The sequence below is a fragment of the Dunckerocampus dactyliophorus genome, chromosome 5 (assembly GCF_027744805.1).
Source record: "Dunckerocampus dactyliophorus isolate RoL2022-P2 chromosome 5, RoL_Ddac_1.1, whole genome shotgun sequence".
Lineage (NCBI taxonomy): Eukaryota > Metazoa > Chordata > Actinopteri > Syngnathiformes > Syngnathidae > Dunckerocampus > Dunckerocampus dactyliophorus.
Genome location: NC_072823.1, coordinates 29,194,841 through 29,218,466, shown reverse-complemented (window position 1 = coordinate 29,218,466; position 23,626 = coordinate 29,194,841). Strand labels below are relative to the sequence as shown.

Genomic DNA, 23,626 nt, shown 5'->3' with positions numbered 1-23,626 from the left:
AGTCTAAACAACAGAAAATACGGGCTAAGCCACCAGCAAAAGCTAACCGAAAGAGATGGTGAGCAAAAGGCTGCCGAGACTAGATGAAAAACGAGGAATGAAAAATCACTGCGGAAAAGCCAGGAGGAAAACCACTAATCTTAGCGTGGTACAAAACAAGAGCTTGTTAAATTATATTTTTTGAATGTGCCGTGGGCCACAAATGGCCCCCAGGCCGCACTTTGTACACCCATACACTACATGAATAAGCAGAAGCAAATGCTTTCAGGATTAAGAAGAAGAAATGTGTCATTTTCAGGTGCTGTTAGAAATCCTGTCTGGACTCCCTCCTGCAGATGAAAACCGCGAGCCGCCGTTTTTGGTAAAATAATCTTTGCGTCGGTTGCACAACGAACCTGTTGATGAAAAGTCCCCGCCGCGCTACGGCAGATGGACATGAGGCATGACATCGATGACGAAGACGAGGACTTGACCCTGGAGGCCTTCATGGACAAGAGGATGAGCGACTGGGACCTGAGCCTGGCGGAGAGCATCTACTGTTTGGCCAGCAGCTGTCTCCACGAGAGGAAGAACAGGCGGCCGCTCGTCTCGCAGGTACTCAAGCTAGGCTGCCTTTTTCCGGCAGCTCCTAAAAGAGGTATTTTATGGAAGGGGTAAGAGGAAAGCTGCGGTATTTTCAGCGTTGTTATGAAATGATGGCATACACATATATGTAGTGTTTTTGTCCACAGGTGGTGTCTGAGCTGAAAGGAGTGGTCAAGACTGTCTCACTGGAGTCGTACGCCTCGGACTGAAATACATGCTGAATATGATCGATACTTTATTCATCTCCAAGAGAAGTATGTACCGTACAGCAGGGGGTTCTCCACTTTTCAATGAAAAATCTGATGGCACCTGATGGCTTTGACTTTCTCTTTTCCAGTGTTGTTGAAAAAAAATAGCCGCACTGAATCGCAATCTCCCACCGTCACTCAGCGAGCAGCCAAGGCTAAACCACATTCACAGTTCCCTCTTATTTATTGTTTTTGTATTGAAAGAACATTCTTGAGACTCTTGGTCTGCGATATAATGAATATAATATAATATGAAGAATGAAATATGTTTTATTTTTAGCCATTACTAATTGACTTTTTTTAACCGTATAATTAACCTGAGCCAGGGCTGAGGCACAGCAGTGAAGTGATCCCCCGACCCCACCATACTGTGGTTTGGTTACATAGTGGACATTTGATGACGTCTGAGCAGCGTGGGGGCGCACATCTGCAACCCGATGATCGCAAACCCATTAATATGGCAAGAAATTCCACTAAGTAACCCTAACAAGGCACACCTATGAAGTGAAAACCATTTCAGCTGACTACCTCATGAAGATCATTGAGAGAACAAGAAGGGTTTGCATCGCTATCCCAAAGACATATTGAGTTATTTCACATTTTGTTAAGTACATAAGTCCACGTGTTCATTCATAGTTTTGAGAATCTATAAAGTAAATAGTCATGGAAATAAAGAAAACGCATTGAATGAGAAGGGGTGTCCCAACTTTAGGCCTGGAGTTTTTGGGAGTTCGGGTAAAAAAAATATGTTTTAATAAAAAAAAAAATGTTATTCATTTTAAGAAATATCTGTGATATTGATAAATACAGTCATCCCTGTACTCCCTGCTTGAACAACTCTACTTTGCAGTGGAAGAGATAATATGCAACCGATGGTATGGAGAGTTAAGAATGAAAGTGGAAGAAAGGGTCTCCTGTGAAATGTCAACTTTTCTGCAGAAAAAAATGGCCTATTACCAGAGGGAAAAAAGCATTTACATTTTTTTTTAAAACCAAAAATCCACAAATGTTAAGTGAATGCTAAATCGCAAATGTGCAAGGATGCGCTGCATTAATAATTTATGCGGGAAAAAACACACCTACTGTATTTTTGTGAAAAAGAAATTACTTTTACCAAAAATTTATGACGGGGGGTGCATGGATGCTGAATCGCAAATGTGTGGGGAGCCACTGTATTAATTATTTACAAAGAAAAAAACTTCCTTTTTTCAGAAAAATTAAATTACAAATTTTTGCCTTAAAAAAATCAGCAAATTTGTGGAGGCATGAATGCTGAATGACAAATGTGCGGGGTGCCGCTGTATTGACAATTTATGGGGATAGAAAACGCCTGCATCCCGGAGGAGGACGAGGATATCGAGTCCGAATGGGCTCTATTTCGTGCCTCCATTGCTGAGGCAGCCGATCGGAGCTGCGGCCGCAAGGTGGTCGGTGCCAGTCGTGCCGGCAAGCCCCGAACCCGATGGTGGATACCAGAGGTCAGGGTGCCGTCAAGCTGAAGAAGGAGTCCTATCGAGCATGGATGGCTTGTGGGACTCCTGAAGCAGCTGATAGGTATCGGCAGGCCAAGCGGCACGCGGCTTCAGCGGTGGTCGAGGCAAAAACTCAGGAGTGGGAGGACTTCGGTGAGGCCATGGAACACGACTTTCGGTCGCCCTCGAAGAGGTTTTGGCAAACCGGCCGGCGCCTCAGAAAGGGGAAGCAGCGCCTGGTCCACACTGGGCCTGCTGACCTCGACTGAGGATATAGTAGGGCGGTGGAAAGAATACTTTGAGGCCCTTCTCAATCCCACTGACATACCTTCCATGGAGGAAGCAGAGGCTGAGGACACGAACGGTGACAGTTCCAACACCGTGGCTGAGGTATCTGGGGTAGTCAAAACACTCCCCAGTGGCAAAGTTCCGGGGGTGGACAAGTTTCACCCTGAATTCCTCAAGGCTCTGGATGTTGAGGGACTGTCTTGGCTGACACGTCTCTTCAACATTGCATGGAAGTTGGGAACAGTACCTCTGGATTGGCAGACTGGGGTGGTGGTCCCCCTTTTCAAGAAGAGTGACCGGAGGGTGTGTTCCAACTATAGGGGGATCACACTCCTCAACTTCCCTGGGAAAGTATTCCAGGGTGCTGGAAAGAAGTTAATCGAATCGACCGTTAATCGAATCTCGGCTACAGGAGGTGCAATGTGGTTTTCGTCCTGGTCGCGGAACACTGGACCAGCTCTACACCCTTGCAAGGGTACTGGAGGGTACTTGGGAGTTTGCCCAACCGGTCTGCATGTGCTTTGTGGACCTGGAAAAGGCATTTGACCGTGTCCCTCAATAATTTACCGTTCGATCTATGTTCCCACCCTCACCTATGGTCATGAGCTTTGGGTCGTGACTGAAAGAACGAGATCGCAGATACAAGCGGCTGAAATGAGTTTTCTTCGTGGGGTAGTGGGACTCACCCTACCACATAGGGTGAGGAGCTCGGTCATCCGGGAGGAGCTCAGAGTAGAGCCGTCGCTCCTTCACATCAAGAGGAGCCAGCTGAGGTGGCTCGGGCATCTAGTCTGGATGCCTCCCGGACGCCTCCCTGGTGAGGTGTTTCGGGCTTGCCCAAGAAGGCCCCGAGGACACGCTGGAAGGATTATGTCTCACAGCTGGCCTGGGAACGCCTTGGTGTCCTCCCGGTGGAGCTGGAGGAGGTGGTTGGGGACCGGTCTGGGCTTCCCTCCTAAGACTGATGCCCCCGCAACCCGGACAAGCGAAGGGAAATGGAAAAAAATGGAAAACAGATAAAAAATGTGATGAAAAAGCTGCAAATTTGCAGGGGTGCAAATGCTGAGCTGCAATATGTGCAAGGATCCATTGTGTTAATTTATGGGGGAAAAACCTGGCTATTTTCAGAAAAAAAAAAAAAAGATAAAATACATTTTTTGGAGGAAAAATTTGTGAATTTGCTGGGGTGTGAATGCTGAATTGCAAATGTGTGAGGGTCTAAATGCAAATGCATTCAGAAAGCACACATACGTGGCTGTGGTCAGCAGGCAAGCGCTCAAAAGGAGTGGTCAGTTTCACAAGGGGACTAGATACAGTAGAACATGCTTGTTGGCATACAAGAAGTGCATCTCCATTCAGCAATTTTCAAAAATCAATACATTAAATTCATACATTTCAATTCTCAAAATGACAAAAATGAAGTGATGTGCAATTTAAATATTTTATTCTCCTTAAAAAGAAAGACCTGTAAGAAAACAAGTAAGACCAAACATGATTTTTTTTTTGCTTCTCTATTTCTAGTGACACTGTTTGACAACACGATGAGGTGAGCTTGGTAGTTTGCCTAATAACTGGAATCAGTAGACAAGTGGCGGCAGCAACATTTCTCATAAATTCCCTTTCCTGCGCTCACACTTTCCTCCTCTCGGCTGGGATTCTAAATAGCTTCCTCTGCTCTAAAGAGTTTACGTGGATGAAATATTTCTGGAAGCCCCTTGTTCAAATCAATCGTGATCCTCAGCGGCATCACCACCACAACGCACGCGCGCACACACACACACACACACAGCTACCATATGTACATTTACAGCACTTGCATAGAAAAATAAGTTTCTCAGCAGATGATTTTTGTGTTTTCTCTTTCTCGCGCTCCTTACGTATATAGTAAAAAAAAATGCAATATAAAATGCACTTATGAGTGGGATCATTATCTCTGCTTTGGAGCACCAGGCTTGTGTGCGCGCACACACACGCTCACACAGACACACACACACACATTAAGTGACTTAAGGAATGCAAATATGGAATTTGGGCTACTTAAAAACAGGGGGTGTTATTGTGATTGGAGCACGAATCACTGAATTACAGTTGGGAATGCACTAATGAGAGAAGTGGCGTTGCTCAGGTGACCTGGGCGTGCATAGCTGACTCTGTGGGTGAAAGAAACCTGCCTGGGAATGTGAGGTCGGCATCCTATTCTTTTTAAAACAAGCAACATCTCAGGAATGTTCCACTATGGAACGTGCACAAGGTGTGGAGGTGGTCCGTTCTTAATTGTCCTCCTGTTCGTCGGCGGGGGTTCGGGTGATGCGGCGGCCGCCCCGCTTCCCTTGCGGGCCTTTGGGCTTGGCGAAGGCCTGCTTGTGCGCATGCTGCTTGGGGTGCACCTCGTCGTACATGAAGTCGCTGGTCAGGTCGTCGCCGCTGTCGATTTCCAACTGATAAAAGAAGATACACAAGAAGGTGAACAGCAGACATCACGTTTCATGCTGATGATAGTACTGATGCCACAAAATATATCATTGGGTTAGCAATTTAGACCAAAATAAAACCCAACACGACCCATCAGCTTACAACACATTTTATTGTCAGATGATTATAAGTTATGCTCTCTGAAGGTCGTGCTTTTTTACCCCCTCAAAAAACTACTGCTTCATTCTTGTCCTTCATTCTTGCCAAATTTTGACTTTTTTTTTTTTGCAAAACTCTCTGAATATTATAATGATTCCTCTAAAATTTGTCTTGTAAAAATGACTTCTCTTCAATTTTCAACAGTCTCATAAAATTACCACTTTTTTCTCTCTTGAAATTACAACTTTACTCTCACAAAATGTTTCATTCTTGTAAAAATTAGAATTTATTACAGTTACATATCTTTTTTCACCCTTGTGAAATCATGATTTTTCTTTCTCATCTAAATTGTTGTAAATTTTTTCTTGGAAAAAAAGTACTTTTTTTGATAAAATTATGACTTTTTCCTGGTCATTTCTTTGTGTCTGGTTGCAGATAGCACAATTGGAAATAATAAAACTGCCATACTGTCATGTCTCCTTCCGTGCATTGCCGATGTATGGGTTATGCATGACTTCACACTTTACTGTACATTGCAGCTTTTCAGCACATGACAAATTATTTAGATTTGCAAGACAGAAAAACATGCTTTTAACCGCCTAGTTTTTAAAGGAAAGTATTTTATTGAACCGTGTTAAGCTTGCAAATTCTACCTTAGTCATGTTTAAGAACAACTATTTTGATGGAATAATTGTACATAGAGCTATTTGAGGCTTTGATTGTATTTTTATCAACTTGCAATCGGAGGCGATAGTTACATTATTTTTAAAGCTTTCCAGAGGAATTGTTAGTGTGTCTGATGTTAGACATAGCATTGAAAGCTGTGTTCTCCCCCTTGTGTAACAATAAAGCATACATTTGATAAATACTGTATTGCTCATGTGTCTTTTATACATGACTAGCTATTATACGTATTATCATCTTGGCACCAATATTAGGTTGAACCCTAAGACTCTTATTTTGAAGGCGAGCCGGCTTTCAGTATTTTTCCACACTATAACAGCTCATCTTTAAACCAAAAAGATTTTTATTTGTGTTGTTCATAAATTGCTTCCTGGTTGTAATTCAGAAAGCGTTTAGCTTCATTTGTTGTAGAATACAATTTCAACATTTTTAAGTTAAGCGCGTCTGGGCTCTTACTTTGAAGGCTGGTTAAGTAGTTCCGGTATCCAGCGTAGGGCCTGAGGTTCATTTTGCTGTAAAGCTGGAAACTATGTTAAAATATGGCTTAGTTTAATTAATAATATATTTAACAAAAAATATTTTTAATTTATTTACATTCTTGTTGAATCGTTTCGCTATCAATTTTTTCGCTAAACCCGAAGTCAGTAAAACGAGGAACTGTGGGATATATTGGCGCTGACCAGAGACGTCAACCACACGGCTAACTTTGACGGTGCAGCTAACTAATGACGTGGCTAACCGTGTTTTGAACGATGCATATTTAACGGTCTGTTAGCTAACGGCGGGTTAAGAATTTGACTGGTGGTTATGGGTTACCCACTGGTTGAAATAACCAGGTTTTGAACAACCAGGCCCTGCTTGGTGAAATGAGGTTTTGTGGTTCATGTGCGGACATACTTTAATGGATATTCTTTCACCTTTTTCTCAATCTCCATGTTCAGCTGGTTTTCCACCATGTCAACCAGAGGGTTTTTGCAGCTGGAGTAGAGCATCCTCTCTCGGATGCTGCACTTGTACCCAGGCATGGAATAAATGAACACTGCAAAGAGGACGAAGAAACAATTAGAGCAGGTAAAGACAGACAAAGCCCTGGTGACACTGGACTCACCTGTGGACTCCAGGTAGTCGCCCTCGTGAGAGTGTTTGTAGAGAAAGAAGTGGTAGCGTGCAGAGTCTTTGGGGATCCTGGACGGCAGGTCCTTCAACTCTGTTAGCTCGGTGCTGCACAAACAGATGAGCTCCTGCTCCGCGTCCACTTGCTGTTGACCAGGGAAAGTTCAAATGTATGTTGATAGATGCAACTAAAGCACAATTACGTCTTTGTCCTGAGCATTAACACCATGGTGTGACACTTTGAAAGCCTCACAAAGGCCTTTCCGGCCACATGAACAAGGCATTGTGTCCGCTGCTGGCAAAGGACACAAGATGGATTGTCATCATCTTCCTCCTCTCTGTCCAAACAAGCCACCTGCTCTCGCTCTCCAACTCTCCGAGCACTCACCAGCTGTACGTAGTTGATTTGCCGCTCCCTGAAACGCTCAAGTGCCGCCACGGCATCTTTGTGGATGGGGAAGGCCACACCCTGGAGCGTCTGGTGCTTGGAGTCCACACTAATGTCCGTCTGCACCTGAACGCACCACACAGACATGCACAGAAAGATGCGGTTCATTAATTGAAATGTTTTTTTTGCCCCAAAATGCCAGAAATGATTTTATATCAGAATTGTAGTAACTACTATTTAATTATAACTTTTGCCATGCATTACCATTACCATCGTTCTTGCTATTGGCTGGGAGAAACTGCATGGTTCTACCTTTTCATGAAGCACCTGCTGTCCAGTTAATAATTAATAATAATACAGTGTTCCCTTGTTTATCGTGGGGGATAGGTTCCCAAAATTGCCTGAAATAAGTGAAATCAGCAAAGTAGCCAACTGTGTTTTCGTACAATTATTATACATGTTTTAAGGCCGTAAAACCCCTCACCCTACACTTTGTACACTTTTGTCAGACAGGCATTAACATTTCTCTCTTGTTCAACTTACAAGATTTGGCACAAGAAATTGAGTGACTTTAAACTCCTCTGACTGCAGCTTGTCCTGGCGCCGTTAGCCTGTAGCGTTTTTGTATCCTTGTTAAATACATATTCCTCGTCGTTGTCCTCCATGAACCGAAGGTTCATTTACAGTATTCCCGGCGCCCTACAGCCGCGTATCAGCCGCCTTCATTCAGCATGTATGATCACTAGTTGCACAGGAAACAGGCAGTCCTGCACCAAGGAGATTGATTGACAATGGTCTACAGCCAATCAGAATGCAGAACACAATGGGCGGGTTCTCAACTTCGCCAATCAAGTGGATGGTCTTAAACTCTCACATGAGTATACAACACCCTCTACTGGTAGCAGTAGTAAATACAACAACAGACACATGCAACAGAGCACCGATAGATCACTCCAATACACCACAAGGATGCAGAACACAATGCACGTTGCTGTTCAAAACAAAAACGTGCAAAATTACACTTTAAGAAAAATCCACAAAAGAGTGAATCTGCTAAAGGTGAACCGTGATGTAGCGAGGGAACAATGTACATAAATAATACTATATAAATAATATATTAACAATAATCTTTTTACAAATTAATTAAAATAGTTAAAATATCAAAGTACCAGATCAAGTACAAGAAGAAAAAAACAACAATGTTAGTTGAGTTACCAAATATGGTTCCCCATAAAGAGCTAGAGTGGATTTTTTTTTTTTTTATTGTGAGTGCACAGAAAAAATGTAACTATTAAATTAAATGTAAACAAAATGTATCTATAATCTATTCCACTGAATTATATTTCAAGTAAGGCATACACAGATGCCAACGTGTACTCATTTTGTGTGCTTGGCACGGGGGTGTCACAAAATCTCCCAAGATTAAAACAGGACAACAAACGTGAAAAAATGTCTTGTGGGCACTAGGCCTGGGATGAATCACACAATAAATAATAAATGAAAATGAAGTGGATAATTTTGAGTCAATATATTGCCATGTGCATGTTTTCCTCATCTCCCTCTCCCGAGGGCTCAGGGAGGATTACCACTACTAAAATTTCTCCCAAGGTTTCCTAAAATAGTACTTTTACTACATAGACAAGAATCTGTGAGTTACTTTTAAAATGACCTAGTCCCAAAGATCTACCTACTACTATAAATATAAAAATATATATATTTTCTATATTTATAAATATTTGCGTATGTTATACATGTAGAGTATATCAGGGGTGCACACACTTTTTTAGCATGCAAATTTTAAGTCGACATGATCCGTCTCTTACTTTAACATAACATACAGTGGTGTGAAAAGTATTTGCCCCTTCCTGATTTCTTGTTTTTTTTGCATGTTTATCACACTTAAATGTTTCAGATCATCAATCAAATTTAAATATTAGTCAATGACAACACAACCAAACACAAAATGCACTTTTTAAATGAAACTTTTTATTATTAAGGGAGAAAAAAAATCCAAAGCTACATGGTCCTGTGTGAAAAAGTGATTTCCCCCTAAACCTAATAACTGCTTGGGTCACCCTTAGCAGCAACAACTGCAATCAAGCGTTTGTGATAGCTTGCAATGAGTCTCTTACACGCTGTGGAGGAATTTTGGCCCACTCATCTTTTGTTGTCATTCAGCCACATTGGAGGCTTTTCCAGCATGAAGCGCCTTTTTAAGGTCATGCCACAGCATCTCAATAGGATACAGGTCAGGACTTTGACTAGGCCACTCCAAAGTCTTCATTTAGTTTTTCTTTCATTCTGAGGTGGACTTGCTGGTGTGTTTTGTATCATTGTCCTGCTGCAGAACCCAAGTTGCTTTTAGTTTGAGGTCACCAACAGATGGCCGGACATTCTCCTTCAGGATGTTTTGGTTCCATTTATCACAGCAAGTCTTCCAGGTCCTGAAGCAGCAAAACAGCCCCAGACCATCACACTACCACCACCACATTTTACTGTTGCTATGATGTTCTTTTTCTGAAAGCGGCGTTACTTTTACACCAGCTGTAATGGGACACACACCTTCCAAAAAGTTCAACTTTTGTCTAGTCAGACTCGTCAGAGTATTTTCCCAAAGGTCTTGGGGATCATCAAGATTTTTTCTGGCAAAACTGAGAGGAGTCTTAATGTTCTTTTTGTTCAGCAGTGGTTTTCGTATTGGAACTCTGCCATGCAGGCCGTTTTTGCCCAGTGTCTTTCTTATGGTGGAGTCATGAACACTGACCTTAACTGGCAAGTAAGGCCTGCAGTTCTTTGGATGTTGTTGTGGGGTCTTTTGTGACCTCTAGGATGAGTCGTTGCTGCGCTCTTGGGGTCATTTTGGTTGGCCGGCCACTCCTGGGAAGGTTCCCCACTGTTCCATGCTTTCGCCATTTGTGGATAATTGCTCTCACTGTGGTTCTCTGATAGACTGATAGAGCTCAATGAATCTCAGTTAAGTTATGTTATGTTTTGTTTTTTTCACTTTTTCCAGACACGGCCATGTAGGTTTGCAAAAATGCAAAAAAATAAGAAATCAGGACGGGGGCAAACACTTTTTTGCTTTTAAACAATGAAACATTAAAAAAAAACAACAACCACAATGAAACATAATACGAACCGATGAAAATTAGTATTTAAAAAGACAATGCAGGCAAAGTCAAGGCAACATATTTTGAAGATTTCAGCAAAAGGCACATTTTCCAATTAATCTTGAAATAATAAAGAAACAGAAGTATAAACAACACGCATGTCTACTGTGGATTGCAGGATGCGAAGGAAAGCCATCAAACAATTCACTTTTTTCCTCCATAACAAGTGAGAGGATAACTTTTGTTATAGATATCTGCATCTTACCGCTGAGTTATTTAGCCATAATCAGATTAATAAAGATTAAAGTTGCAAGACAAAATGATGCAACAATGACAATGTCTTTTGAGTGTACAGTTCTTGGTCACGTGTCCAACATGTGCACACAGTTCTCTTTCGCTGCACAAGTCTTTATGACTGCTTTCCGAGGAGGAATGGGTGTGACCCGCATAAACCCAGGAGACTCCGCTCTCCTGTCGTTCTAATGAGTCAGCACGTTTTGCACCGGGGTGATACTGCCGGGTAAGGACATGCACACTGCCACTGACCTTGTGTTGTTTTGGAAGGATGCAGCACTCGCATTCATTTCAGACACACACACACGCGCATACACACACACACACACACACACACACACACACACACACACACACACACTGTGTGCCCTGCATGCAATGCAGATGTGCTGAGAAGCAACAGTGTGAGGAGCTCAGCTTAGGTCACACCCATTCTTTTGAACTTTGTACTTTACACACACGTAGGACATGCAGGCCATTTAGACAGCTGGGCCCGACTTCCCTCTGCATTACTTCCAGACTGCAACTACACATCACCTGAATACAAACCTTATATCAGAGCTATCCAAAGTGTGGCAGCACATTCTAAAAATTCTATTTAACAAGAAAACTTAAAAAAAAAAAAAAAAAAAGCAGCAAAAATTGAAAAAAAAAAAAAAAAACTGCAGTAATTTCACAAGAATAAAGTCAGAATATTAAGAGAAAAAAGCTGTAATCTACCGAGAAAGAGTTGTAATTTTACAAGAATAACATATGGACAAAATAATGTCATATTAGTCGCATAAAGTTGAAATATTAAATGTCATACCAAATTCCCAAACACACAAAGTGGAAAAATAAGCACACATTTTTTACATAAAATACATATTTAAAAAAAAAAAAGCGTCATCAAAGTGACAGCTGGGTTATAAGGGACAGGGAGCTGTGCTAGGCATAAAATATTCCTCTACGACTTCTACGTTCAAGAGACGAGGAAAACCAGCCAATTTACCTGTCTCAGCTTGAGAGACCCAGTCCGACAGCCCACCGGAACCTTTCACATCAACTCCTACGGCTAAACCAAATTGAGGCCCTGTTGAAAGGCCAATCAGATCTATAGTAATAAAGCAGTGAAATTTTGTGTTTGGATTGTAAAATGTTGGTTAAATTAAATAACGTCTTGTTGTAATTGGCAATTGTGTTGTCTGCAACTGTTTACATTTTAGACATAACTGTCCCTGCAGAAAGTACCTCTAACTCACATAAGAAAGCATTATTTTTAAAATGCATATTTTACTACTTCATAAATGTATGCATGAATGGATGAATGAATACATCTGTATGAGGAAGGCAGCTTTGCTAGTGCAAAGATTTTCAAATACTATTAACTGACCAGTTGGGCCTATAACATGTTAATTGACAATATTATTGATTGGAAACAAAAACAAACATTATTCATTCTTTTTCTATGCCACTTATCCTCACTAGGGTCGCAGGGGGATGCTGGAGCCTATCCCAGCTGACTTTGGGTGAGAGGCAGAGTACAACTGGAGCTGGTCGCCAGCCCAACGCAGACAAATAATATCATTATATTACATGGAGCTTGAACATACACAACTCTGTCACAAGGCAACAGAAGACTGCAGTAACAGTAGCAGCACTATGACGTCACGGCTCTACATCAAGTTGATGAAAAACACCAACTTTGAAATTAAATTGCTCAAGCTAGATACTCTACATGTCCCCAGTATGTGTTTAAAAAAATCCTGCTTGAGTGACCGTTAACAAAAAAAAATAGACAACAATTATTTTTAAAAGTTGTAATACAGTTGTCCCTCGTTTATCGCAGTAGAATTCCTTATTTATAAATGGCATATTTTCATAGAGCATAGAAAACCTGTAAAAGACCTTCTAAATACAGGTTTCAGCATTATTAGAGCCCTGAAATAACACTCCTAGTCACTGTTACACTTGTATTACCAAAAGTAGCTGACATAATAATAGGAAATAAGACGCCTTAGACATAAATAAGACATTACAGTACATAGACACACAGGTTAGCATTGACACCATTGATACCTAGTAGTTATTGTCTCATCAGTGCAATGTTCCTGACACCTACTGGCCTGCAATGCCACAGTAAACATTCACACAGGAGCTGCTGTTAGCCACAACTCACGTCAGTCACTGGTAGTCTCCACATTGCTAACCATGCCAACACTCAGCAACTCTACAGGAGCTAGCTGACATCACACGTGTCACTCAAAAGCCCCGCCTCTTAAAGATGCATACGTCACACATATTACATTATATAACATCTTCTGAATGTCTTATATTTGTGTTACTGTTTATTTAGCCATTTTAAGTGAAAATGCTTAATTTGGGCCAAGAATACATATGTGCACATGTTGTGACTAGTAATACTTGTAGGTTGTATTCAACCACAAAACAGTGATCATTTATTAATTAATTTTGGAAAAAACGCGAGAGTGAGGGAGTGATGTTCGAACCGCAATATAGCGAGGGACGATTGTATTATGACGAGAAACAAAACAAGTAAAGTTGTAATTTTTGGAAAATTAAGTTGGAAAAAAAGTTAGAATACAAAGGGATAGTCAAAATATGGGAATAAAGCAGGGGTGGGCAAACTTTTTGACCCGCGGGCCGCATTGACTTAACAAAATTGGCCGGGGGACCAGACTATATATTTGATACATTATGATGCACACTATTTTAAGCTTATAATAAACAGTCCACCTGGAATTATAGTGTCATACAATCTGCTATATGAATGTGCTTGTGTCCCTTTTTTCAGGAGCACTTTAACATCAGACCATATCATATAACAATTGAATTTTACAGGGTTTTTTTTTACTGAATAAGACACCCAGAATGTACATGAATAAAGGATGTGACATACAATATGAATTCTGAATGCTAAAACATTGACTATTAAATAGTATGTATATGTCCCTCCTTTTTTACTTCCCAGACAGTGCAGTGGGTAGGTTAGGCTGTGTGTCACATATTTTGTGACTTGTGTTTGTTTGGCACCATGGGTGATGTAGTTGTTTCGGCATGTGAAAGCTACTTAAACCATCAAAAGGTTGTCTCAGATTCACTGACTCTGACTACTTGGAAATCATGTTGCCAGCTTGAATGTTTAAGGTTTAAATATTTTGGAAGCAACTTGGCGGGCCGGATTCAAACGCTTGGCGGGCCGCATAATTTGGCCACCACTGGAATGAAGTCATAATTATGAGAAAAGAATTTACAAGAAGGAAGCTGAAATAGTTGGGAGAAAACATCAGAAATTAAAAAAAAAAACTGTGGTAACTTTACGAGAATAAAGTCAAAATATTAAAACAAAACGGTTGTGTTGTAATGAGAGAAAACGCCGCAATTTTACAAGAATAAATTCAAAATATTATGAGGAAAAATAATGTCAGTTTAGTAGCATAGAGATGAAATATTCAAGAAAAAAATGTATTTTTAAAAGTTGGAATATTATGAGTAATAAACAAAGCAAAATAAAGAGATAAAACCTTTTTGAAATATTACATTGGGAAAAAAGTTATAATATTATGCAAATAATGTCATAACATGAGAAGAAAATGTACAAAGATTAAGAAAGTTGAAATACAGTCAAACCTGTCTTAGCGGCCACCTGTATAGAACGGCCACCTGGCTATAGCGGCCACTGAAGAAGAAGAAAAAGGCCCTCGCAGAAAATTTACGTGTTATAGATCCTGTGTATAGCGGTCACTTGTCTAACGTGGCCAGCGGCCACCCATTTTGTCTCCCTTGGTCAATATCTGACCGCATATAGCGGCCAAAATGCCGACTCAAGCAGAAGCTTCATGCACGAAAAAGTTTTGTTTTTTAAGCAATGCAGCCGTCGTGTGTAGACTTTAATTACTGAGTCCTAGATCGACATAAAAAAGCCGTCTTCTTACTTTGCAATGCCGCCCTAAAAAGATTCAATGACGGCCAAAACGGTAATCTTCCCACTTTGCAATGCTGTGAATAGATTCTAAAATAGCCAAAACACCTGAATAAAACATCTAAAATATCACTTAATTGCCAACAATATGAAAGGAGCGATGGTATTGTTAGTTAGTTAGTTATCTTCGCACCTCCTCCGCACTCAATTGTTCACGCACACACCCATTCATGACTGCTTCACACGTGTCTGTACATATATCCTCGGGCTCGTTCACTAAAATTTTTATTTCTTGCTTTTAAAATCGTGTTTAAAAAAAAAAAAAATCAAAGATGAAAATTTGTGACGTTCTGCAGGACAGGAGCGAGCGTCCCCTGTCCTGCGCTCTTATTTGGTGGGCTGTGCCTTCTCCGGGGAGGAAGAGGCAGCCGCTTCATGCCTGGTGGCCGCGCAGCTGCGGTCAATTAACATTTGTGGCGGATAAAAGGCCAGCGCCCTCAAATGTGTGGCGCTAGTTCATTGTTGTTATTGATATTACTAGTTTCCTCACCGGAGCTGTTAGCTAGATTTACTTACCTGTTTATGTGTCAACAGAGCGTTTTCCCCTATGTCTCTTGGTTTTGCTCCAGTCTTTTTGTGAATACATGTTAATGTGTGTGTGCACAAATTCAAAATGGCCGCCAACCTGTCTATTGCGGCCACTTTTGCCGTTTCCCTTCAGTGGCCGCTATAGACAGGTTTGACTGTATTTGGAAAACAAAAAAAAAGAAACAGCAAAAATGAGAAAATAGAGCAAAGATGGAAGTTGATACTAATAAGGCCTTTTCACCCATTTCACACAGCTTTTTCTTCATTTTTTCCCTGAAATATATATAACTTCTGAGCATATCTACTTGTGTCTCTTTACAAATCCAAGTGGCAAAGTCCGCAAGAAAAACGTTTGGACACACCTGTATTAGATCAATTAAATTCAGCCTTCCTAATTACAATTTAAGAAATTTGTTTGAAATAATAATGACCATCCCGAGAGATGAGTGTGTACCTCGTGTAGTTTGATCTGTCTCAGCTCCTCCTCAGCAGCAGTGAGGGGCAGCGGTGCCGCCTGCGAGGTCAGATATTTCCTGTATCCGCTGAGGTTCAGGTCATCCTGGAGGACAAATGATTGATTAGAGGAGTTACCAAGGGTACACTTCATTCACGGAAACTGATCAGTGTGTGATGCAAACCTTTGTGGTGCCAAAAATCTCATCCTTGATGTGGCCGCCCCCAAACTCTTTCTTCAGTGTGGCTCTGGTAGCAGCAAACAGCATTTTGTTTCTCACCTGGTAAAACATAAATACAATACTGCAGATATTCAAATATTATGCATCTCACTGTTTACTTGCATCCGTGGCAATTAATTTGTGGCTACACAGTGCAACAGCAATTTGTCCCATAGAAAGCAATGGAAACAGAAACAGTCATTTTTTAATGTAACATTTTAACATTCTTGAAGTGTAAAAAGAAGTGAACCACTTCTGGAGCCTGACTGTGAGTTTTCTTAATTCACATCCCTTCCAGTGTGCACAGAAGCTACAGCACCTCCTAGTTGTGTTGCCAAAAAGCCAAAGAAAAAGCTAAACCCTCACAATTTACCCTGTAAAGTTGTGCACAATAGTGGACCGGACCATTTCACGGTCAAGTTTGTTTTATTTATTGAGAACTTTTATTTATTTACTTTATTGTTTTGTACATTATTGATACATTTTACATTATTCATTTATTTTATACTATATTTATTACATTATTTTATATGTATTATTTATTTATTATTATTTTTATTTATTGATTTTTATTTTATTGATTTATTGATTTTCATTGTTCAAATCAGGAATTGATCAGATCAGGAAATCCAGTGACCAATTTGCATGTGGGTTAAGCCATTTCACAAGATACTCCTCAACCAACCAAATCTGTGCATTCCAGGTGCTAAACATTGTGACTCTAAATATAGATACAGGCAAAATAGGAGAAAAGTGAAGCAGAGAAGAGAGATATGGGGAAAGAAGAGAGAAACAAGTGAGAGATGTGGATACAGACGACAGCGAGCCGAGTTAGCTTCACGAGGAAAGAAGAGAAAAACAAGCGATAGATAGCAAATAAAGAGGACAGAGAGACGAGTGAGAGCCACGAGGAAAAGACAAACGAGATGCAGATAAAGAGGACAGCGAGATGACTGAGCGTTACGAGGAAAGAGGAGAGATACGAGTGAGAGAAACGGATAAAGAGGACAGCCAGACGAATGAATGTTATGAATAAGAAGGAAAGTAGAGGAACATAAAAAGAAACCACTGACAGACACAGATAAAGAGGACAGCGAGACGACTGAGCACTACGAATATAGAAGAAAGAAACAAGTGAGAGAGGCAGTTAAAGATAACAGCGAGCCAAGTGAGCGTTACAGGAAAGAAAAAACAAGCGAGAGATGCGAATGAAGAGGACAGCCAGACGAGTGAGTTAGAAGAAACGAGAAATGAGAGCAACACAGATAAAGGACAGTGGAACGACTGAGTGTTACTTGGAAAGAAGAGAGAAACCAGTGAGAGACGCGATAAAGAGGACAGCGAGAAAACTGAGCACTACAAGGAAAGAAGAAACGAGTGAGAGATATGGTTAAAGAGGACAGCGGGATGACTGAAGAGATGAAGAAAGAAGAGAAAAACAAGTGAGATGTGAGTGAGTGGATTAGGAGGACATCCAGACGAGTGAATGCTATGAAAAATAAGGAAGAAGCCAGTGATAGACACGGATGAAGAGAACAACTAGACGACTGAAACGTTACAAGCAAAGAGAGAAACGAGTTAGAGACACGAATAAAGAGAAGAGCCAACAACTGAGTGTTACAAAGAAAAAGACAGAAACGAGTGAGAGACGGACTAAGAGGACAGCGAGACAACTGAGCGTTACAAGGAAAATAGCGAGAAACCAGTGAGACACAGATAAAGAGGACAGCGAGACAACTGAGCATTATGAGGAAATGAAGAGAGAAACCAACGAGAAGCAAAGATAAGAAGACAGCGAGATGACTGAACGTTGCTACGAAAGAAGCGCGCTATGTTTGGCCAGGAGCCATGGTGGAGGAGTGGAGAGAGGACAAAAAGACGAGTGACCCAGAGACAAAAGAAAAACACACATAGCGCTCTTAGGATAGCAATGTGGACAGCAAAAATAAAGCTTTCAACTCAGAATTTATGTTCATTCTTCCCTCTAGAAGTATTTGAATTTTTGCTGAATACCCCTCTACACCTTTTTTATTATCAACATATATTTTTATTCTATCTGCTTCATCTCCAGGAAAACAGAGCCGACTCATTCAGGTATTCATTCAAGCTTTTATGTCTCTTATGCTTTCATGTTATGAAATGGTTCTGCAAGTTCCAGACAAGCCCGAGCCTGTAATTTTTTTCAATTGCTTGTTTGAGTGAGACAACAAGAATGTTAAACTTTGCCTAATCCTGCAGCAGTCAATCCCAGCATACTTTCAACTGGCACCAATTTGTCCTCATAACATTCCTGTGTCCACAGAAACAACATTTGTCTATTCATTTATCTATTGCACTGCAACCGGTCCTTCAGGTTTCACTCAAGCCCAATAACAATATCACTAAATAAGGTGAGAAATACTGAACCAAACACACTTTCCCAGGAGGTATGGAAAGAATTGAAGTACTGAGGGAGACAACCCCACCCAGAAAGAAAGAAGTCTTCATTGTAGTCTGCTTACAGTAGCGTGTTCAGGAGTCCAGGCCAGGAAGATCCACTCGAAGCCTTGGTTGTTGCTGGAGTCCAACCTGTAGAGGATGTAGCATGGCATGCAGTCCTCCAAGAGGGGTAGCAATAAGGAGTCATACTCGTGATCCCACTTCATTGACGACTTCTTGGTGGCGGCCAAAGTAAGCTGCTCTGGAAAAGCAACGACAGTTCCCGTCACACAGACACGTACTTACTGGTACGCCATATATATACTGTATTTACCATCCTCAATGACGATCTTCAAGACTCTGTACTGGTCTCCACTCTTCGCACTGGCGAAAATTTCCTTCACATCATTGCCCGCTGGGAAATACATAAACATGTCAGCCTCTTATTATTTTAACACATATCTATATCATACTGTATATATCATATCTATACTGCAAAAAAAGGTTTAAAATATTAAAAGAAATAAGTCCTTGTTGGTTTTCGATGCACCTTAAAATAGTGGCCCTCATTCTAATAAACACCATGTCTCCGTACATCGCCCACTTGAATAAATAAATGCCACACTTCAAATTAATACCACCCATGTAATGCGGTCATGACCACAACACACTCCGATTACAGAGCAGACTCAGCATCTGTAAAGGTGACCTTTACATTCACAGTTTAATTTTGAGCAAAAAGATGCAAAACATTACAGATGGTAAGAAAAATGTAAGAAAGATAAACAGATAAACAATACACAGTAATTCCTTGTTTACCGCAGTTAATGGGCTTCAGAAGTGAAGTAGGATTCCTTATCTACAAATCAAATATTTTTGTACCGTAGTTGCAGCATAGAAAACCTTTTTTAAAAAACCTTTCTAAATATGTGTTTTAACATTATTAGAGCCCTCTAGGCATGAAATAACACCAAATAGTAATCTTTACACTCCTATTACCCAATACAGTAGACATAATAAAAGAAAAAAAGAGAATATAAAATATAAATAAGACATAATATAGACTCACACATGTTAGCATTGGGAGAGTTCCGTTCATTTTTATCGTGTTCATGTTACTGTGCTTGTGTGTGTTCCTAAAAAATGTGTTCCGGTGTTAGGGGAGCTGAGTGTTGTGCGGACAGGGAGTGACATTGGGGGTGGAGTTTTAGCTTAGGGTGGGTTACGGCCGCTACGGTAGCCAGTGTTAGGGTGTTTTGGCTCTTGAGAGAGCTTTCAAACCTACAATAAACATCTATTGTTCCGGCAATGAAGTCTGGTGTGTCTTGCCCAACATTACAGTAACATTACTGACACCTAGTGACCAGTATAGAATACTACATATCATCACAATGCGTCTTGTGAACACCTTCTATTTGTAATTTACTTAATTTAGCCATTTTTATGTTTGAAAATGCTTCACGTAGGCAAAAAAATACAATGTGCTTAAATATGCATATTTTACACTAAATTAATAGGTCATATTCAACCACAAAACAGCAATGATTGATTCATATATTTTTGGAAAACCGTGATAGAGCGAAACTGGGAAATTCAAAGCGTGAAGTGGTGAGGGATCACTGTATTACAGCAAAAAAAAAATTCAGTCTGGAAGTGGGAAGTTTTTGTCTTCCTTGTCCTTTCCCACTCCGTTTGAAACACTTTCTTAAGTTTAGAATAAGTAAATTGGAGAGGCTAACTAGTTAGCTCGGTAGCTTTCTATGCTAGCACCGGCTGTCTGTCCCTGTAGTGATCCCGTAGCCTGAGCAATGTGATGAAAACAAAGAATAATAGAGGTGTGTAGAGAGTGTAAAAGTGACTATTGGGGTGTTTCATGTCTACAGGGCTCTAATAATGGTCAAGGAAAAGTGCACTTTTTTTTATTTTGCCCATCATCCATAATCCTTATTCAAGACATGGACACACGTCTCTCTTTTGTGTGCGTTCTAAAGATCTAAAAACAGCTAAAAAGAGGCAGGTATGGTGGCCTAGTGGTTAGCATGTTGGCCACACAGTCAGGGGATCGGGAACATCTGGGTTTGAATCTCGGCTTGGGCATCTTTGTGCGGAGTTTGCATGTTCTCCCCGTGCATGTGTGGGTTTTCTCTGGGTACTCCTGTTTCCTCCCGCATTCCAAAACCATGTTTGGTTAATTGGCGACTCTAAAATGGGGCTCAGCATGCCCCCGCGACCCTATTTAGAATAAGCGGCACAGAAAATGGATGGATAAAAAGAAGCAGGTAATTAATTCCCCACAAAGCCCGCTATTAAAAAATACCCCCACCAAGGTTTCATGGTTTTATATCCATGCTGTGACCATGTAGTAACAGGTACATCCATTGTAACATGTAATACTTGTAATAACATCAAATATGCTGTATTTTGATCCTTTTAAGCATTATTTAGAACTTCCTTCCTGGGTGCATTGATTACACATAGCAACATAGAAATGAATAGTGATGGGTAGATGAGGCCTCGCGTCGCGTTGTGGCACATTACCCAAACTGTATCGACACTGTGTCTGTACTATGTCGCAGTGTTGCTCAATACTGACACCTGCTGGATCTTAAATGGTGCGCATTGCTGCCGTGACACATCACACACACACACACACACACACACACACACACACACACTATAATAGCACATAACATTCACACAATAACAATAACATTCAGAAAACGATTTTTGTCCCAGTTCACCCTAAGGCGAGACTCAACTGACATTGATTTAATGACCTACTGTATACAATAATATTGAAATGATTGCATTTTTTGATATCTTTATCGAAGTTTAAAATCGATTTTATATCTTTAAAATATACAGTCAATAAATAGTGAACGTGACCGTGTGTCATAATGTGGAAAGTAAAATAAAAGTAAAACCAAAAGTAAATCAACACTGTAAATTGAATTAAAGTAGTAAATTCATTTAATCAACTACTGCTGAGGAAGTAGTAAAATGTTTATATACTGTATCTATTTGTATGGATAAAGTGGTTTTTCTTTGGTCGGACAATTCAGTAAAACAATGATGACATTTAACCTGCAGAAAATAAAACAAATATTTTCAACTAAGAGTCACTGACATGCAGATGAATTCTGTCAGCTCAAGAGGAGATGATCTGTTTCAGAGGAATGGGATGAAATAGGAAAATAAAACCAAATGGCTTATTTGCCGATATAAGATCCAAATGGTCTCACACGGCAAAAATCTTTCTTTTATTTCTCCACGTCACACTGGATTCAGTGGAAGAACTGTGCTTTCAAAGATTTGTTCTTATTGCCGAGACGTTGCACCCCGATGACAACAGCCTGACTCGCTTCCCTATAAACACACGTTGGCGCCTCACAGGCAGGCGTACAGCAACTGTATCGCTCACGTGACTTTTTCTTAAAGCAAGATGCGCACCAGCACAGGGTTTCGCTCTTTGAGCGCGACACATGAGCCGACGCGTCGATGTTCCCGGACCCATCACTAGAAATGAACGCTACACCGAGCGTTAACTTTTGTAAACTCAAAAACAAAATCACAGCAGCTCCAATACAGCGTTACCTTTCGGTAGCGGCCTGAGGCATTGTGAGCGAGTGTGTGGTGAAGATAGTCACTAGCCGGCTAGTAGCTAGCCGGTGCGGTGTGACGAGGTAATACTGTTAAGAACAATAATAATATAATAATAAAGTGGAGCGTTGGTGGTGGTTTTAGGAGCTTTTTTCAGAAGGCTTTATAGGTGGAATAGGTGTGTTTCTTTACGTGCATTCTTAGCTGCCTCTTTTTATCTGTTTTTATATCTTTACAATGCACGGTTTTCCTGTAAAACCCATATATAAAAAATCATAACTAGGATTTCTGTGCTGTAACTACAAAAATATTCTATTTATTAACATTGACTACTATATCTCGTTAAACTCATTTAACGCAACATTTGAGTGTATAAGTTGAAACGTTGTCCAGGGTAAAATGCAACAAAATGACGGAGCACAATGTTGCGCGGCATGCTATTAAACTAAGGACCCATATGTGAGCCTTATTTCACTATATCTACGAGAAAGTCGTGTTATAAACCCCATACAGACAAGCTCATTATAAATGCAGCGTAGTGATTGATCAAGTGGCTATTCTTTATCAAATTCAAGTATGTTGATTTAGATCTGAAATATGCTTTTTGTGACTCCCATACTGAGACTGTTGTTCATCTGTTTTGGAAATGTGGATATACCCGTAAACTATGGCAAGATGCTTGTAGGTTTATTTTAGATCATATCTGCTGTGATTTTGAGCTCCTTCTGCAAAATGTCCTTTTTGGCTTTGTAAAGAATGATGTTTCAGCTGACAAAGGATATTTTGAAATTAACCTCATTTTAATTCTTGCAAAATTCTACATCCACAAATGTAAATTTGCCAAAGTGAAACCCCTTTTTTATGTTTTCATGAAAGAACTGAAGCTGTACCTCAAATCGATATCCTCTGCTACTAATAAGAAAGCTATCAAGACTATAATTATGTGCTCCCACTTCAATATCCTTAATTGAATTTAATTTTCATTGCTCATGTCCCCTGGTGTATCTTACTTTAATTACTACCATTATTATCTTTTTTATTATTATTTATTTATCAATTTTCTGTTACATTTTTATTTCCTTAATCTCGATCTTGTGTGTTGTTGTTATCCAATTGTTATTTGTTAATGCCCATGTCTTGACCCTATGTTATTGTAAATTGTGGGCATTAATAAAGTTGAATGGAAAAAAAATGATCAAGTGGCTGGATGAACAGGCCAGTCAGTAGCATCTAATTTAAGGCGTCACCCGTTCATTGGCGGGATAACGTCCCATTCTGCGATTTCACCGAGGGATTCAATAGACTCCGAGACACGTTCAGAGTACAATACACCAAGCGCTCATGATTTAGGGCTCTCACAGAGCACCTACCGACAAACATTTCATCACACATCAAGCTAGCTATAGCTAAAGCTAACTAGGAGCGATTAGCAAACATGACGCTACATTCTCTTACTCCATTGCTTTCGGTGACTAGGGTGAATAAATGACATCGCATACGCGAAAGTCCACGTAGACGGATGTTATCAAATCTACCTTGAATGCCCGTCTGATGTGACATGATGAACGTCTCTCGTCAGAGGAAAGCTCCAGCAGCTGATCAGGCGAAACCAGGGCAGCAAAGAAGCAGGAAGTGAATGTCATCCATAAGCTACGCCTCCGTGGTGACGTC

The 23,626-nt window shown here is 40.4% G+C and overlaps 2 protein-coding genes across 4 annotated transcripts in view; one reads left to right on the top strand and one right to left on the bottom strand.

Annotated features, from left to right (window-relative positions):
• irak4 (interleukin-1 receptor-associated kinase 4) overlaps positions 1 to 6,385 on the top strand; it is a 15,829-nt gene extending 9,444 nt beyond the window's left edge. For 2 of the 3 annotated variants that reach the window (XM_054776235.1, XM_054776233.1), the window contains exons 9-11: positions 299 to 361; positions 430 to 594; positions 732 to 6,385. In XM_054776235.1, the coding sequence (XP_054632210.1) occupies positions 299 to 361; positions 430 to 594; positions 732 to 794 (291 nt within the window). In that variant the 3' untranslated portion in view covers positions 795 to 6,385. The remainder of the gene's footprint in view (positions 1 to 298; positions 362 to 429; positions 595 to 731) is intronic. The other variant, XM_054776234.1, reaches the window with a different exon arrangement.
• On the bottom strand, positions 4,021 to 23,626 carry LOC129181270 (twinfilin-1-like). Its single transcript, XM_054776237.1, has 9 exons — positions 23,491 to 23,626; positions 18,690 to 18,770; positions 18,439 to 18,617; positions 15,902 to 15,997; positions 15,718 to 15,822; positions 7,350 to 7,475; positions 6,957 to 7,107; positions 6,766 to 6,887; positions 4,021 to 5,031 (listed from the first exon to the last, which is right to left on the bottom strand). Exons 1-9 carry the CDS (start codon positions 23,513 to 23,515, stop codon positions 4,864 to 4,866), a joined length of 1,053 nt encoding a protein of 350 aa, XP_054632212.1. The 5' UTR covers positions 23,516 to 23,626; the 3' UTR covers positions 4,021 to 4,863.